The sequence below is a fragment of the Microcaecilia unicolor genome, chromosome 9 (genome assembly GCF_901765095.1).
Source record: "Microcaecilia unicolor chromosome 9, aMicUni1.1, whole genome shotgun sequence".
In the NCBI taxonomy this organism is placed as follows: domain Eukaryota; kingdom Metazoa; phylum Chordata; class Amphibia; order Gymnophiona; family Siphonopidae; genus Microcaecilia; species Microcaecilia unicolor.
The window spans coordinates 49,881,144-49,900,206 of record NC_044039.1 but is presented as its reverse complement, the minus strand read 5'-3'; the positions used below and the strand labels follow the sequence as shown (position 1 = coordinate 49,900,206).

The window sequence follows — 19,063 nt, the reverse complement described above, 5'->3', positions numbered from 1 at the left end:
CTATATTTAGTAGAATTATTAGACAATCACCTTTATGAAGTAACACTTTTGAAAAAGGTGTTATTTATGTGCAGAACTTTCAAGGGCCAGTATTCAGGGCAGTCTTTCAAAGTATACATGGATTCCATATATTAGAATAGTAATACATGTATACAGCAGCATTTTAATCCAGAGGCATGTGTATCTGCTTCAAATCAAACATAATCCCCAGCCAATATCTCATCTGGATCTGGAGTGGCGGGGGAGAGTATAGGCTTATCTCACTGGTTTTCAATTATCACCTTCCTGAGCAGAAAAATTAGAGTTCTGTAGGATAAATCCCTAATTACCAACTCAAATTGCAGGCTGACAAAATCTAGCAATAAAATCATGCCCTGGGGTGGTGGGGTGGGGAGGAATTCTATACATGACACCTTTAAAAAAAAAAAAGAATCTGTGCCCCAAAAAAACCCAAGCAAACAAAAAGCATGTAGCTGTATTCTATAAACCGCACCTGAAGTTAGGCATGGTTTATATAACAACGCTTAAGCCCAGGGATCATGCCTACATTTAGGTGTGGCCATTTGCACAAATGAAAATGTGGTGCAAATGCCCACGCGTATATTTAGGTGCAGAGCCCCCTAATTCTAAAATTACATACATAACTAAAATTCACATCCCTGATCCGCCCACAGCCCTCCAATTTCTGTGACCCCCTTTTCCAGCTTGTGCATAAATTTATATGCATACATGTTAAGTGAATCTAATTAGTGCCAATTGCTTGTTAAAAAGCCAATTATTGGCAATAATTAGCTTGTTAGTCAGTTAAAATGCATGCAAAATTAGGCATGTGCCTAAATTTGCACGCACATTTCTTAGCCCTTTTTATAGAATTAGGAGGTATATGTAAAACATATATATACCCCCAAACTAATCTACACTGAACGTATATTAGACCCAAGATTGTGTAGCTTAAAATTAAAATTTATTATGTAGGATAGGAGACCATCAGATATATCACATTAACCAACTTGAACATAAACGACCGCTGTTGCAGAACTGCAATGTTACTAGCCACGAATAAAGAAACATCACAGGTCTCAATATCCAAGTGTTCACCACAGTCCAATAATAAATTGTGTATCAAGTGCAATCTCTAAAAAGTGCTGGCCATAATAAATGTACAATTTTTGTCAACAGAAATGAAAACATGCCACTAAAAGTCACTTATCTGAGTGTCAAGAATTTTTTGCATTGGTTCTCGGCACGGGGCCGACAAGGTGCCCTGTTTCGAATACTGCTTCAGGGACCAATGGTAGCTCAAACAACTGCAGGCTTGACTTTCTCTGCTCTGAGATAACCTGTTCTCAGGCTGGTCTTAAATTTCTTACTAGAGAATCTGAACCTCAAATCCAGCAGTAGGTCATTCTAGAATTTAGTAGCTACTATTTCAAAGCAGCATGTCTAGCTATCTCCAAACACATTACATATCAAGTAAATTTTGATGCAGATCTACAAGCTATGTGGGTAAAAGAGGATCCAGGTCTTCTTGTAAATCACAAACAGCACTGAATAAGAACTAGTGAAAACATTTTTGCTATTAGCATGTATGAAAAAGTAGCGTAATGTAGCAATGAGTAATATAAAAGCTACTTCAAATGAGCATCCTAACAAGTACAAAAAGCACAGAAATCTTTAGAAAAAGAAATGAGACGTAACCAAGAGAGAGTGAGACTGCCATGGATTGGCAAAGCTGTTGAACAGCTGTTCAAAACAAAAAAGCCAAAAGAAACCTCTCTTAGTTTTCACAAATTTGTAGTAGCCACACTGAGTATCTCTGCTGAATCCACTGTTCCATAAAACAAATGTACAAAACTGTACACATTAAAACAATCCTAAATAAGATAAATGCAGAGCAAACCACACGTGCAACAGACAAGTGCAACAGGCAGTATGTCACTTTATAGAAGTTTCACCTTCAACCGATTATTGAATGTATTTAAGAAAATGTAATGACTGCATCATAACACTCTGTAAGCCACATTGAGCCTGCAAAAAGGTGGGATAATGTGGAGTACAAATGCAATAATAATAATACTAGAAATGGTAATGCTTTTCAAAACTGGCTACACAGCTTGTTTTTCACACCAGTCAACAGCTTACTTGTACTTAGAATTGACAGGTGAAAAGAACACTCACCTTCTCGATAGACATGGTTCCTAGGAAAGTGGTAACAAGGAGAAGCAAAGATCTGAAATGAGGTGGAGAGAATCTTAGAGAGATGTTCTCCCCACTTTCAGGAGCACTAACATGACAAATAAAGGCTGTCAGTACCTGCAAAGGAAAGAGACTTTATGGCAGGAACAAGCACAGCACTCAGAAGAGGAGGACTCAGTGATCAGCAGTTCCATGAGTTTAGAGCTCTTAGAAAATGCAAGATGTGGACTGTACCATTTCAGAAATGGGGGAAAGGGGGGTGAGCACACAAGATTCTGAGAACTAATTTAAACACAAACAAATACAAAGCTGGTCCATGCATTTTGACTGACATGAACGCAAATCCTATACTGGGTGACAAATTTGCAATTCCCTCACTATGTCAGCTATAATAATGTATATCTGTTATGTTCCGTATTATTTCAATAGATTAGTTTAAAGATGCAAGGAAACCTTTTATTTCACAGGTTTTCCACTGTTTTAATTGAGTTCTTAGCTGTTTTTTGTTTTTCATTAAAATTATTGTTGTGTGCCCCCACATTTATCCTGAGCTCCCCTGTTCATGTTGCCTGAGCGCTTTATGTCACCGAACACTCCTACCTCCATTATTTAACTTTTCTAAACATCTGAATGGCACTCTGCAAACAATGTCACAAAGCATCAAAAGGGTCATTAAAAACCAACTGTTAAAAAAAAAAACAACAACAACAACAGTCAAGGTGACTGTTAAAGAAATATGTACCCAATTAATTTAAACTAATTAAGGCATTTTAAGCCAAGGTGAAGCTATCACTCAGATAAAGACAGAAGAAAGGCCTAATGTGTATAAGGTCATTTTATACAAAGTAATGTTTTACACTTTTGTTGTCTGACAAGTTCCTCAGTATGTTCAATTTCTACCTCCCCCTAGGGGTATTGGTAAATAAGTAAAGGTTGATGAGTAGATGAGAGTTAAGTAGGTGGGTGGAGAGAATTTTACAGTAACGGGAATGTTAGTGGCCGGTTCAAATCCCGCCGCTGCTGCTCCTTGTGATCTTGGCCAAGACACTTAACCCACCATTGCCTCAGGTACAAACTTAGATTGTGAGCCCTCCTGGGACAGAGAAATATCCATTGTACCTGAATGTAACTCACCTTGAGCTACTACTGAAAAAGGTGTGAGCAAAATATAAATAAATAATTAAATACTACTACTTATTTCTATAGCGCTACTAGACATACGCAGTGCTGTACACTTGAACACAAAGAGACAGTCCCTGCTCGACAGAGCGTACAATCTAATTAGGACAGACAAAAAGGACAAACAAGAGATAAGGGAATAAATAGTGTGAAGGTATATATGAGGATCTCTCTCTGGTCCCATGTCAGAGCCTCCTTACTTTGAGAGTTCCAGGTCTTTCACAAGTGAGCGAAAGAGCCTCCAACTCAATGTCTAGAGTGTAAGGTGAAGCAGTGTTTCTCAACCCAGTCCTCAGGGCACACCCATCCAAGTCAGCTTTTCAGGATACCCACAATGAATATACACGAGAGAGATTTTCATACCAAAGAAGCACTGCGTCCATCTGTCCATGCAGGTATTCTCCGAGGACAGCAGGCCAAGGAATCGGCATTTGCTATAGCAAATAGAAAAAACCTTGCCAGAGCCTTCTGGTGCGTGTGCAGCGCACACCATGCAGGCATGGACTGACTTCCCAACCGCTGCGCAAGAGTGTACCTCAGTTAGGTCTAAAGCATAAACAAATAACTCCAAGGGGAGGTGGGTGGGTGGGACTATGAAAATAATCAGCCTGATGTCTTCGGAGAATACCTGCTACAGGTAAGTATCTTTGCTTCTCCAAGGACAAGCAGGCTGTATTATCCTCACAAGTGGAGTATCCCTAGCATCCAGGCTCACCCAAATCAATAAACATTGATGAATTGGGCCTTGCAACGGCGAGGACATAACGTAGGTTAACCTGAAACTATATACAGCAAGCTAAGGGTGCAGCCTGGAACAAAATAAAACGGGCCTAGGTGGGTAGAGTTGGATTCTAAACCTCAAACAGATTTTGCAGCACTGACTGCCCAAACTGACTGTTACGTCGGGAATCCTGTTCAAGACAGTAATGTGAAGTGGATGTGTGGACTGAAGACCATGTTGCAGCTTTGCAAATTTCTTCAATGGAGGCTGACTTTAAGTGAGCCACCGACGCAGCCATGGCTCTGACATTATGAGCCGTGACATGGCCCTCCACAGCCAGCCCAGCTGGAACCGCTGCTGTTAAAAAGCAGCGGTCTCAGCACAGACCCCTGGGAACCCCACTATCTACCCTTCTCCATTGAGAATACTGACCATTTAACCCTACTCTCTGTTTTCTATCTTTTAACCAGTTTTTAATCCACAATAGAACATTACCTCCTATCCCATGACTCTCCAATATCCTCTGGAGTCTTTCATGAGGTACTTTGTCAAAAGCCTTCTGAAAACCCAGATACACAATATCAATTGGCTCACCTTTATTCACATGTTTGTTCACCCCTTCAAAGAAATGTAATATTTATTTATTTATTGCATTTGTAGCCCACATTTTCCCACCTTTTTGCAGGCCCAATGTGGCTTACAATGTATCATTCTTGGTGGTATACAGATTAGAAAATAAATACTTAGTGTTACAGAAAGGCCTTGAGTATCATAGTAGAAGTTTAAAACAAGCAGATATTATGAAAACATTTCTGAATACAAGTAGGAAGAGATGTGTACAATTACATTTGTTGATCCTTGTGGTATGCCTTATTGAAGAGATGGGTCTTCAAAAACTTACGGAAGTTAGTCAGTTCGTTGATCGTTTTTAGGTTACGCAGCAATGCGTTCCATAACTGGGCACTCAAGTAGGAAAAGTTTGATGCATGCGTTAGTTTGTATTTTAGACCTTTACAGCTGGGGAAATGAAGATTAAGGAATGTTCGGGATGATCTTTTGGCATTCCTGGTCGGTAAGTCTATAAGGTCTGACATGTAGGCTGGGGCATCTCCGTGGATGATTTTATGAACTACGGAACATATCTTGAATGTGATGCGTTCCTTAAGTGGGAACCAGTGTAACTTTTCTCGTAGGGGTTTAGCACTTTCATATTTTGATTTTCCGAATATGAGTCTGGCTGCGGTGTTCTGGGCTGTCTGAAGTTTCTTGATTATTTGCTCTTTACAGCCGGCGTAGAGTGCATTGCAGTAATCTAGGTGACTAAGAGGCATATTATCAAAGCACTTAGACTTACAAAGTTGCATAGTAACCTATGGAACTTTGTAAGTCTAAGTGCTTTGAAAATGAGCCTCCAAGCACCATTGATTGAACCAGGTTGCGGAAAATGGTCCTTGGGAAGTAAGGTCTTACTCTTTTTAATTTCCACATTGAATGGAACATCTTCTTGGTTGTGTTTTTCACGTGGGTCTCAAGTGTTAGATGTCGATCGATAGCAACTCCAAGGATTTTTAGGGTGTCCGAAATTGGGAGGGACAGGTTTGGTGTGTTTATGGTGGTGAATTTGCTCGTGTTGTGTTGTGAGGTAAGTATTAGGCACTGGGTTTTTTCTGCGTTAAGTTTCAGCTGGAATGCATGAATGCATGATACGGAGACTTTGGTTGATGTCATTGGAAATTTCTGTTAAATCTTGTTTGAATGGGATGTAAATCGTTACATCATCTGCGTATATGTATGGGTTGAGGTTTTGGTTGGATAGTAGTTTGGCCAAGGGTATCTTCATTAAGTTGAATAGAGTCGGTGAGAGGGGGGATCCTTGTGGAACTCCACATTCAGGTATCCATGTGGCTGACATAGTCAAGTTAGATGTCACTTGGTATGATCGTGTGGTTAGGAACCCCTTGAACCAGTTTAGAATGTTGCCTCCGATTCCGAAGTACTCGAGGAGGTGTAGTAATATTCTGTGATCAACCATATCGAAAGCACTGGACATGTCAAATTGTAAAAGTAATATGTTTTTGCCATTTGTGATCATTTGTTTGAATTTGGTCACGAGAGTAACTAATACTGTTTCAGTACTGTGGTTAGACCGAAATCCTGATTGGGAGTCGTGAAGTATTGAGAATTTATTTAAATAGTTGGTAAGCTGTTTGGTCACCAGACCTTCCGTTAGTTTGGTTATTAGGGGAATAGATGCCACTGGTCTGTAGTTAGTTAATTCACTAGCACTTTTCTTTGCATCTTTGGGTATGGGGGTGAGTAGAATATTTCCTTTCTCCTTTGGGAAGAGTCCATTTTGTAACATATAGTTCAGATGTTCCATGAGGTCTGTTATAAATTGTTGAGGTGCAGATGTTATAAGGTTGTTGGGGCATATGTCTAGTTTGCAATGAGATTTAGCGAATCTTTTGAGTGTTTGGGAGAGATGGTGTCATCTGATAATGTCTCGAAGTTGGTCCAGGGTCTGGGTCTAGACAGTCAATGAGTGTAGTGTAGTCGATGGTACTGACAGGTATCTGAAGTCGTAACTTTACGATTTTCTCATTGAAGTATTTCGCGAGGCTATCTGCTGCTGGTGCATCTGTGCTGTTAGAAGTGACTGGTGTAGTGTCTAGTAATTTGTTCACTAGTTGGAAGAGTTTATGTGTGTCCTTGTAGTTTGTTCCAATTTCAGTTTTGTAATATGTTCTTTTAGTTTGTCTTATGGAAGGATGGAGAGGCAAGACACGAGGCAGGAGAGAGCAAGAAGACAGACAGATAAAACGATAACATAAGCAGGAAGGGACGTCAACAGCTAATCTGTAGGTTTTTGATATACATTTGTGTGGAAGCTATTATTTTGCAAAGTTACTGAAACGTCCAAAAAGTGGACGTTTGTCCCAAAAGATTCAATAGCAAACTGAATCGCTTCTTCACATGTATTGATCCGTGTTAGAAAATCTAGTTGATGTACAGTGGTGGAAATAAGTATTTGATCCCTTGCTGATTTTGTAAGTTTGCCCACTGACAAAGACATGAGCAGCCCATAATTGAAGGGTAGGTTATTGGTAACAGTGAGAGATAGCACATCACAAATTAAATCCGGAAAATCACATTGTGGAAAGTATATGAATTTATTTGCATTCTGCAGAGGGAAATAAGTATTTGATCCCCCACCAACCAGTAAGAGATCTGGCCCCTACAGACCAGGTAGATGCTCCAAATCAACTCGTTACCTGCATGACAGACAGCTGTCGGCAATGGTCACCTGTATGAAAGACACCTGTCCACAGACTCAGTGAATCAGTCAGACTCTAACCTCTACAAAATGGCCAAGAGCAAGGAGCTGTCTAAGGATGTCAGGGACAAGATCATACACCTGCACAAGGCTGGAATGGGCTACAAAACCATCAGTAAGACGCTGGGCGAGAAGGAGACAACTGTTGGTGCCATAGTAAGAAAATGGAAGAAGTACAAAATGACTGTCAATCGACAAAGATCTGGGGCTCCACGCAAAATCTCACCTCGTGGGGTATCCTTGATCATGAGGAAGGTTAGAAATCAGCCTACAACTACAAGGGGGGAACTTGTCAATGATCTCAAGGCAGCTGGGACCACTGTCACCACGAAAACCATTGGTAACACATTACGACATAACGGATTGCAATCCTGCAGTGCCCGCAAGGTCCCCCTGCTCCGGAAGGCACATGTGACGGCCCGTCTGAAGTTTGCCAGTGAACACCTGGATGATGCCGAGAGTGATTGGGAGAAGGTGCTGTGGTCAGATGAGACAAAAATTGAGCTCTTTGGCATGAACTCAACTCGCCGTGTTTGGAGGAAGAGAAATGCTGCCTATGACCCAAAGAACACCGTCCCCACTGTCAAGCATGGAGGTGGAAATGTTATGTTTTGGGGGTGTTTCTCTGCTAAGGGCACAGGACTACTTCACCGCATCAATGGGAGAATGGATGGGGCCATGTACCGTACAATTCTGAGTGACAACCTCCTTCCCTCCGCCAGGGCCTTAAAAATGGGTCGTGGCTGGGTCTTCCAGCACGACAATGACCCAAAACATACAGCCAAGGCAACAAAGGAGTGGCTCAGGAAGAAGCACATTAGGGTCATGGAGTGGCCTAGCCAGTCACCAGACCTTAATCCCATTGAAAACTTATGGAGGGAGCTGAAGCTGCGAGTTGCCAAGCGACAGCCCAGAACTCTTAATGATTTAGAGATGATCTGCAAAGAGGAGTGGACCAAAATTCCTCCTGACATGTGTGCAAACCTCATCATCAACTACAGAAGACGTCTGACCGCTGTGCTTGCCAACAAGGGTTTTGCCACCAAGTATTAGGTCTTGTTTGCCAGAGGGATTAAATACTTATTTCCCTCTGCAGAATGCAAATAAATTCATATACTTTCCACAATGTGATTTTCCGGATTTAATTTGTGATGTGCTATCTCTCACTGTTACCAATAACCTACCCTTCAATTATGGGCTGCTCATGTCTTTGTCAGTGGGCAAACTTACAAAATCAGCAAGGGATCAAATACTTATTTCCACCACTGTACCTCTACCTAAGACTTAAAAGAATTTTGCAGAACAAAGATAATTAGACAATCATCTGAAGTCCTGTATGAGCCGTGCAATTTAATCTAAGTAACAATTTTACTTCATTTAGTTGTTGGTAGAATTTTATTATGAATTAAAAGTTTTTGAAATGTTTGTCTACTCAGCAACTGTGAATAGGTTTTTCAGACCAATGATATTTGACCAATCACACATATAGGAAGCTATAAGCTCCAAGTTTGTGGATTGAGGTCTGAATGAGGTTTTTTCCTTCTAATTTTTGAGAAATAAGCAATTTAGAGACAAAAAATGTTGCTCTGTATTTCCTACAAATATACCATACTGTATGTCTATAGAAAGAGCTTGAATGCCAGCTCATTTCACTGCATTAATGAATCACAATTACAGAAACTTGATGTAATTTACAAAAAATAAATACAAAATAAAATCACCACACATGGAATTGCAAAATACATTAAGTCATAAAACAATAACTAACCTCAGAATAACAAACCTCAGTGCTAACATGAGAGTATATTAAACTCACCTGATTATCCAGCTTTATTTGACGCAGTTTAGCAGTTTCATCTTCAAAGACACTGCAAAAGGGAAAAAAAGATTCTAAATAACAAATACAATTTTCTTTTTATATAGGCAAGGTATCTATTCCATTAACCATGATCCCTAGAGCTCTCACCAACAGGAAAACACCCACACTGAATTTTGAAGGTCACATTTTAGAAAGTAATGTTCACATGATCAGTCTGCAAATCTTACATAATCTGAAAGATTTCTTTTTATAAACCACCTCATCTTTGCTTAGTTTAGCAACAAACCATTCACATTCCCATCTCATCCATCTGTATAGTAGTCCCTCAGAAAAAAAGCAGGACTGGGATGAGAGTAAAGTAAACTGAAAACTGAAGTAGAAAAGGAAGCTTCAAAAAAGGTAGCCATCTTCAGTTTTCAGATACTTCCTATCCTTCCTTCTGCAGCTGTTCTTGAAGGCGTCACAACAGCTACTTATGATTCAGAGATCTGACAGCTTCCTCCAAGAGTTTATAGATTTTGGGAGGCTATTATTTGGGTAGTCTGCTGCTCCTTCCAGTATTTCCATCGTGTACCCAGCCTACCCAATGCACAATAGATCAAAGGTTACTTCCAAATCAATATTGTGATAACTTCAAAGTGTCAACAGTACAAGGACAGCCCTGTGTAAGTCTATACTAAAGTGAAGCAAGGCAGAAGTCACACTATGATAGAAAATTATTAAATAATATAATGTCACTATCCTGCTTATTTTCGAACGAGGCCGGCCATCTTCCGACACAAATCGGGAGATGGCCAGCCATCTCCTGAAGCCAGCGAAATTGGTATAATCGAAAGCCGATTTTCGCCGGCTTCAACTGCTTTCCGTCGTACGGCCAGCCAAAGTTCAAGAGGGCGTTTCGGCAGGTTATAGAAGGTGGGACAGGGGCGTGGTTACGAGATGGCCGGCTTAGGCCGATAATGGGAAAAAGAAGGCCGGCTCTGACGAGCACTTCGCCAGCTTCACTTGGTCCATTTATTTTTAGGACCAAGCCTCAAAAAAGTGCCCCAACTGAGCAGATGACCACCGGAGGGAATCGGGGATCACCTCCCCTTATTCCCCCAGTGGTCACCAACCCCCTCCCACCCCCCCCAAAAAATTAAAAATAATTTTTTTGCCAGCCTCTAATGTCATACCCAGCTCCCTGACAAGCAGTATGCAGGTCCCTGGAGCAGTTTTAGTGGGTGCAGTGCACTTCAGGCAGGTGGACCCAGGCCCATCCCCCCGTACCTGTTACACTTGTGGTGGTAAATGTGAGCCCTCCAACCCCCCCCCCCCCCAAACCCACTGTACCCACGTCTAGGTGCCCCCCTTCATCCCTTAGGGCTATGGTAGTGTTGTACAGTTGTGGGAAATGGGTTTTGGGGGGGATTTGGGGGGCTCAGCACACAAGGTAAGGGAGGTATGCACCTGGGAGCAATTTTTGAAGTCCACTGCAGTGCCTCCTAGGGTGCCCGGTTGGTGTCCTGGCATGTGAGGGGGACCAGTGCACTATAAATGCTGGCTCCTCCCACGACCAAATGCCTTGGATTTGGCTGGGTTTGAGATGGCTGCCATTAGTTTCCATTATCGGCAAAAACCAATGGCAGCGATCTCTAACGCCGGCCCAAATGTTGAGATTTGGCCGGCCCCAACCGTATTATCGAAACGAAAGATGGCCGGCCATCTTGTTTCGATTATATGGTTGGGTATGCCGCTTTCCGGGGCCTGCCTTATAGATGGCCGGCCCCGTTTGATTATGCCCCTCCACGTGCACTAAACACTATGAAACATCAAAATGGTTTACTCTTTCCAATAGTACTAGAATTAGGTAACACTCCAGGAAAACTGTCTAGTAGCAGATCAAAATCCTAGAAAGTATTTTTTCAATCAAGGCATAATTAAAAACTGGAATTTGCTGCTAGATAATATGGTCTAGTAATATGCCCAAGTTTAGAAAAGGTTTGGATAAGTTTCTAGATAACAGGTCCATTAACCATTATTTAGCTAGATATCCTCTTACCACAATCCTGCCAACAATCTTTCCTCCTCATTACATAAGCATGATCCTTTTCTTTTTCATTCTTTTTAAACATCTCCGTAACACAGCAGGCAGCAAGCGGTGGAGAGGGGGAAGAAAACAGAGACTGACCCCAGAAAGGATGGGAGGGAAACGGAAGCTGAGCCCCAGTAAAGGGAAGTCCTCAAAGAACCACACTTGCCACCCCTAGCTCTAGTGCAGGGCTGTACCCTAGCACAGATGCTTCCAACTCCAACACTAGGGTTCTCTGAATGAAGTCCTGGAAACAGGCTCTGATGAAGGAGGTGGAATAAAGGTCACACAGTTCGCTGACAGAGACCCGAGAGGACCGCTGCCATACCAACCGCACCAAGCCATGGGTTGTGGCTTGGATTTGAGGAGGGAAGCAGTTTTTCACACTCAATTAGGGCAAAGGTCCACAGAAAATCCTTGAAAGCTGACTCCAACCAAAGGCAGGCCACAGACTGTGCCCCAGATCTCCTGAAGAATCCTATTGCACCATTCCTATTGCTGTAGACGGATAAAAATACTGGAAAAGATCAGGGCTGCACCACTCCTTATACCGGTAATGACATCAATAAAATGTCAGTGTTCTCTGACTATCTTCTGTTTGGGGAGCATAACCCACTCTTCTATGTGTTAACTCATAAAGAATAATACATTGATCTGAAAAGCAACCTTCCATAACTTAACACAATAGTGCACAGTTTACCTGGCATAGACCGAGGCCATTCCACATAATATATCAATCATTTCACATAACATATCAAATGAACACAGCCAATTTACAGAAAAAAAAGAGTTTTTTTTGGCTAATGTATCAGGGTGCAGGGGCCACGGGTTTTTTCCCCCCAAATAATGAGATCCATTAGTGAATCTTCGGATCACTGCTATACTGTACTTATTTAGTGCCAGTGCACACAGTGTCATATAAAGGAATTCATTTTCTTGTGCTCCAAGTCTGGCCATTACACTGGGTTGCTGCTTCACCTCAAATCAGCTGAACTGACTGATCCAGATCTGCTTTTACCCCACTTTATACAGAGCCATATTGTTCCAATATTCCCACTGATTTTCCTAAGAAAACCAGAACTATAAATCCATACATGCAATTGTGAAAATCCAGGTCTGGATCAGCCTGCTCAGTTGAAATGGAAAGAGAAGGCAACTCTAGCTACTATCTTTTGCTATTTGTACCACAGCTGGAAGTTGTGAGACAGATATCATTTGAATATCAGCCCATACAAAAATAATAGAACATGAAGAGGACCAATTCCCAGCCTCACATAAGGGTCAGACTTATTTGAGGGAAAACTAGAACAAAAAGCTTACAATTGGTACTTCTGCCAAGGACTTAATTCCCTGCAACGTTTGAAAAAGGAAAATCCAATAAAATAGTACAAACAACATCTTTAGCAAATATACTGTATATTTTTTGCAATTCTTAAATTTAGCATTTTTTTGCGATTTTTCCTAAAGATATTAAGGACAATTCTATAACCTAGGCACTGCATTTACATGCTTCTTGTGCATGTAAATGTCTAGAATACTAGCATTTATGAGCACAAGTGTACACTTATCCATTAAAGAACCGGCAGGATGCTTAAGCACTATTCTGAAACAGCATGTCTAACTTATATAGAACGTACATACAAGGGGGGAGGGAAGGCCATATACATGGGTTGAGCTCCCATTTATGCAAGTAACATACAGACTACTAACTTATACCCATTCCTGACACGTTTAGGCATCCGCACTTATTCCAGATCTATGACTGATATAACTTTGGGCACATAAATGTTAGATGCACTGCTACTGTGTTAACAACACTAGTATTCTGCAACAGAATCTGGGCGCCCAGGTGCTGTTACATAATAGGTTCTTCCTGAGCATCCTCAAGGCACCCAGTTGTACAATTGTCCACATTGTGTGTACCATTTCATTAGCAGGCCTTTTTCCTTTTTCAAAGCCTCAGTAAATTAAAATCTTTGGGCACAGAAGTATCACTGGAAAAGCTTCAAGCAAACTGCTCTCCAGGTTTTCTGAACTTGATTTTGCCCTACTTTTACCTGCAACTTAGATCTGGACCTAAGTATTTTGTTTTGAAGTCTACAGAACATGAATACTGGCCAGCAAGGGGCCATTCCATTTATAGTATTACACTTACAGGGAGCCCAAAACTTCACTATTTGGTTGTTCCGCATGAGCACTTCCTTTTCATTTCTTTCTCACCATGCAGTCTAAAACAGAGGGCTTATAGAAGTTTATCACTGCATGATACAGGATAAAATAAAGCATCAATGAGCATTAAAAAAAAGTTTTACAGAGCATAATGTAACTAATGTACACCTGCTTGAAGTCTCCATCCTATGCTTCTTTGAACATGTATGCCAGTATTAGTAGCACAAGATGACATGGACTATAAACCTAACAAAAGCCTCCAATTGTCAACATAAGGGAACACATGGACTCCCAGTCTGCATAGCGACACTGCAACTACCACTAGACATTTGGTGAAAACCCTGGGAGTTGACACGAGGCCAAAAGGCAACACAAGGTACTAGCAGAGATTTGTTCCTAGCTGAAATCGTAGATAGAAATCATAGATACTTTCAGTGGGCTGAAGTATCAGGATGTGAGTATATGAATCCTTAAGTCCAGAGAGCACAGCCAATCATTTTCCTGAATCATGGGGAGATGAGTGCCCAACCATCCTGAACTTTTCTTTGACTTGGAGTTTGTTCAGGGCCTTTAGGTCGAGGATGGGATGTATCTCCTCCACCCCCCCCCCCCCCCCCCCGTTTTCTTGGGAACAAGGTAGTAGCTGGAATGGAATCCCTGCCCTTCTTCCCCTGGTGGAACGGGCTCAACCACATGGGCCTTTAGAATGCTGGACAGTTCCTCTGCAAGTTCCTCCTTATGCTGATAGCAGATGTGAGGTGCTCTCGGTGGGCAACTTGGTGTCTCTGCTGCCAATGCCAGGCACAACCAAGATGGACTATTTGAAGCACCTTTCCTGGAAAAGGTTCAACCTCCCCACAACCGGCAGGTCATACGGGAAGGTCACTTTTACTGCAGCTATGCTCTGCTGGAGCCAGTCAAAAGCTCACCCCCTGCTTTGACTGGGGTGCTGGTTGGACTTTGGGCGTGTGTTAACAAAAATGAGCGCACTAGGGCTGAGCCTATTGAGGCTGGCGAGAGGAAGGAGCGTACTTATTTCTCCGAGAGTAGTAGGGACCTCTCTGACATGCCCAAAAACCTCCTGGATGAGGAGCAAGGTGTAGAAGACATCTGGCGGGAGACAGTATCTATGGTGTCACTGCATTTCTTGATGAGATCTGTGACCTCCTCCTCATTGTCTGCAAAGGTTTATCCCCCCCCCCCCCCCCCCCGGCATGTGGCATTCACCAACCTCTTCTGGACCGCCGGGTCCAAGTTGGAGACACGCAACCATGAGAGTCTGTGCTTCACTATATTCTGGGCAGAGACCCTGGATGCCACATCAAAGGTATCATAGGCACCCCTGGCCAAGAACTTTCTACACGCCTTTTGCTGCTTGTCAACTACAGAAGAGATTCAGCCTGCTCCTGTGGAAGAGAATCTATCAAATCAAACATACTGCGCACCAAGTTCTGCAAGTAGAGGCTTGTGCAGAGCTGGTAAAGACTGAATACGGAAAATGAGCATAGAGCCCAACACATCTTCCGCACAAAACAATCCAGGGTTCTAGCTTCTCTACTAGGCAGCGCCGAAGCATAGTCCCTAGAACTCCTGGCTCTTTTGAGAGCGGTTTCCAGAACCGAGGAGTGATGAGGCAACTGGGGCCTATTAAACCCAGGGGAATTATGGATCCAATACATTGTATATCTTCTTAGGGAGGACAGAGACCGACAAAGGGGACTTCCAGTTCCTCACCTGAACATCCTGCAAAATCTTGTGAAACAGGACCGTCACACACCTGTCTAGGAGGGGAATCATAGTCCAGGACCTCAAGATCTCAGCCCTGGGCTCGTTCTCTGTCTGTACACGAAATGAAATGCAAGCCACCATTTCCCTGACAAAAGGTGGGCAGGACAGGCACTCAGGTGGAATTTTCTTCTTTTCTCAGGAAGGGAGGGGTCAGATGGGATAGCAAAGGACTCCTCCTCCAAGAAGTACAGTGGATCCTCATCAGACTCTCATGAGATCTCCTCATCAGTATCAGCAAAGAACTCCTCATAGGAGGGCCAAGACCGAGCCTGCCTCAATAGATAGGAAACATATCCTTAAGATGGGTGTCGAGGTATCAGCTCCACGTCAATTCCAGTGAAGTTTCCTCCACTTACATCGAGGGGGTGCAAGGACGGGTGGCTGTCGACATCGGAACCACGTGCGGCACTGGGGTTGGAGACCTCACCACAGGCTGAAGGCCTGGCGGGGCAGCAACAAGAGGCAAGGCAGGCAAAGGCACCCCCGACACCAATGCACTCTGTTGTACAAGCCTTGCCAAGTGCTCAAGGAGCATGATCCAGATGAGAGAGAGAGAGAGAGGCCATCGGGAAAGGCTGGGGCATCAAGTCAGAGAAGACTGCTGAACTGCCGAGGCCGAAACTGGAGTCCTGGCTGCATGAGACCTGTGCATCGGCACCTCTTGTATGGAGGGGGAGTGGTCCTCCTAGCGCAACTTCTCAGGGATCAGGTGTTCCCTCGGTGCCCCAGAGCTGCCAGCAGCATGCGTCAAGGGGGAATTGATGCCGATGCTTTTTTTTTTTAAATTAATTTATTTATTAGTATATTTCATTATTTCACTACAAATTGTGAATATGCAATCGGCATTACAATCAGGAAATCAATATAAGAATAAATCTTAAGGCCTATTCGTCCACAAATTAAGAAACATTTGGTTCCAAGAATCCAGAAATATAAGTAACATAAGGTATTTAAGAAAAATAATCTACCAGTTGCTACCTCGGGTTAACGACCCTAGCCTGCTATTTATGGAGGGCATACAACATTCATATCTACTCTAGCATCAAGAAATTCTTTTGTTTAGGGTCCACAAATTGAAACTGTTTGCCCTCCAGCAGTAAATTACATGTACAAGGAAATCGTAATACAAAATTTATTCCCAATGCCAACGCTCTAGGACGCTGTTCCAAAAAGGCCCTGCGTCTAGTTTGTGTAGGCTTTGAGAGATCTGGAAAAATACGGACCTTTGATCCCATAAACAGATTTTCTAAATGTCTTAAGGAAAGTCTTAATATAGCATTGTGGTCAGGCTCCAGAACAAAAGTGACCAGCATAGTAGACCTCTGAGTAATAATTTCCAGTGAACTCTCGAGGAATGAAGTCAGATTCATTCCATCCCCCACCACTGGGGGGTTTCCATCACCCCCCTTTGGGTTCCAGATGTAATAGGCCCGTGTTATGGGGGGTAACGAATCCTTATCCATTCCAAGAATGTCCACCATATATTTTTTGACCATTTCAACAGGTGGAATTAAAGGAGACTTAGGGAAATTAAGAAACCTAAGGTTAAGTCTCCTAGCCTGATTCTCCAAGTACTCCATTCGTTTGTGGAGAAAATTGTTATCCTTAACCAATGCAGTCTCTATAAAGTTCCCATTTCTTGCAATTTAGTGTTCATATTTTCCAATTTCGAGGACTGCTGTGTGGACACCTGTGCTTGGAGTAGCGCAGCTTCAGAAAAAGTTTTTATATTGTCAGTATTTTCTTTTAATGTGGTTTGCATAGAGATTTGAATGTTGTAGACCATGTCCCATAGTGACTCTAGTGTCACAGTTGCTGGTCTAACCACGCCACTAGCTCCAGGAGGGGATTGAGTTTGAGCACCAACTTGAGACAGTCTAGTAACAATGTCCTGAGGAAATACCTGTAGTGCTGATTGAATTAGTGCTTTTCTTGGTTGGTGTTCATTCTCTGTCGCTGCAGTCCTTCCCTCGGGCAGTTTAGGTTGAACTCCTTCGTTCTCCGTCTCTGCTTGGGCTGTCAGCAACTCCCTTCCGGGCTGGGGCGGAGCAATGCGCTCCACAGGGCTCAGGGAAGCCCCGTTAGCGCTCTCAATCGACGCCGACGCGTCGAGAGCTGCAGAAGGGGTCGAAGTTCCCCGAGGTCCCGGTTGTTGCCTCGGGAACTGCAGGGTCGTCTGCCGCCACGCCAAAGGTGCCTCAGGAACCGAGGAATGCTCCTTGACTTTCCCCCTCCGTTTCCCCATCGTAGGGGACGAGGTTACAGAGGCAGCGAGAACGCCAAACAACGGAGTCACCTCAGCAGCAAACTCAGGTGCGTCCGGTCAGAGCGCCATCTTGGAATCGGTTGTCTCAATGCTTTCAGATGATGCCGATGCTTTTTGACCTTTGTCCATCGACGTTCCTTGGTGCTGATAAGGACGTCGTTGAACCCTCACGTCACTTTTGAGATCAGCCCTGATGCTGACCGGTCCAGGGAGCTCTGCACAGCAGTCGGCATCGAGGCAGGTGGAGAACTGCTCGATGCACACCCAAATCTTAGTGTCTGTTAGGCCTAGCAACCATGTGGACCAATGCACCCGATGCCAGTGCAACTCTCAACGTCGATGCCAATGCTGACGTCAAGGATTCAGACTGGGCTCCAAAAGGTTTTATCTCGCTAAGCCTCTCTGGCCAGTTGGGTTCTTTTCTTCATACGAAGACACAGAACACAACTCGAAGGAGTATGTTCAGGCTCCAAACACTGAAGACACCAAGAATGAGTGAGTGTCTTTGCCAAAGATGGTCTTATTGCACCGAGTACAGTGCATAAAGCCACTGGGAACCTTCAATGACGTGGAAGGAAAAACAGCCGTAGCCAAATCAAACAGCTCGATACTGTCAGAAAAAAGGAGAAAAGCACCCCAAAGAATACAAGGAACAAGTCCCATCCAAAGCTCTATTCTTGCCCCGACCTTATCTATCTTTTTCATGTCACCTCTCATTCTGCTTATCCAAGCATCTGGATCTAGTCCCTACTGTTACGCTGATGATATTCAAATTCTTCATTCCTATACCCCAGACTCCACAGACTCTTCCTCTCTGAATCAATGTCTTACACAAGTGGCCACAGGACAAGGAACATGAACTTTCTCTGATTGTTTCCAAAACTGAAGTGCTCCACTTTCCTAACCCTTCTCTGTATCCTCTTCCCCAGTTGTTCAGGGCCATACCTTGGCATTCGCTGATAAAGTCCGCATCCTAGGAGTTATCCAGAGACATCCTTCTTTGCATTACAGCGTATTTGGTCCGTTAAATCCTATCTTTCTGTTTCATGCATTTGTACTCTTCTTTTGTCGCTAGTCATATCCCATTTAGATTACTGTAATTCTTTTTTTTTTTTGCTGGCCTCTCTCTTCCTTCATTAAAATGCTTACAACTTATCCAGTCTATAGCAATCAAATTGTTATATAATGATTGTACATTTGATCAGTTCTCTCCGCTTTTATGGCAGGAACACTGGTTACCAGTACCTTGCATGATTACTTACAAGATTCTTCTCCTGGTACCTAAAGGTCTATTACCATCTGCTCCTGACTATATCTCAAGACTACTTATAAAACGCCACTCCACTCGGTTACTTAGGTCCTCTCAGCAGCACCTTCTGTATCTCCCTCCCCCTTCCGTTATACGACTAGATTCAACACGTGCCACTGTCTTTATCTACACTGGCCCTCAACTTTGGAATACCCTACCATTAACCCTGAAACTTGAATCTTCCTATTCTACTTAAAAAAAAAAAAAAAAA

At 43.0% G+C, this 19,063-nt stretch overlaps 1 protein-coding gene across 1 annotated transcript in view; it reads right to left on the bottom strand.

Annotated features, from left to right (window-relative positions):
- The window catches only part of TULP3 (TUB like protein 3), a 362,459-nt gene that overhangs the window by 315,432 nt on the left and 27,964 nt on the right, over positions 1-19,063 (bottom strand). Inside the window, exon 2 of the mRNA XM_030214120.1 lies at positions 9,247-9,298. Coding sequence (XP_030069980.1) covers positions 9,247-9,298 — 52 coding nt within the window. The remainder of the gene's footprint in view (positions 1-9,246; positions 9,299-19,063) is intronic.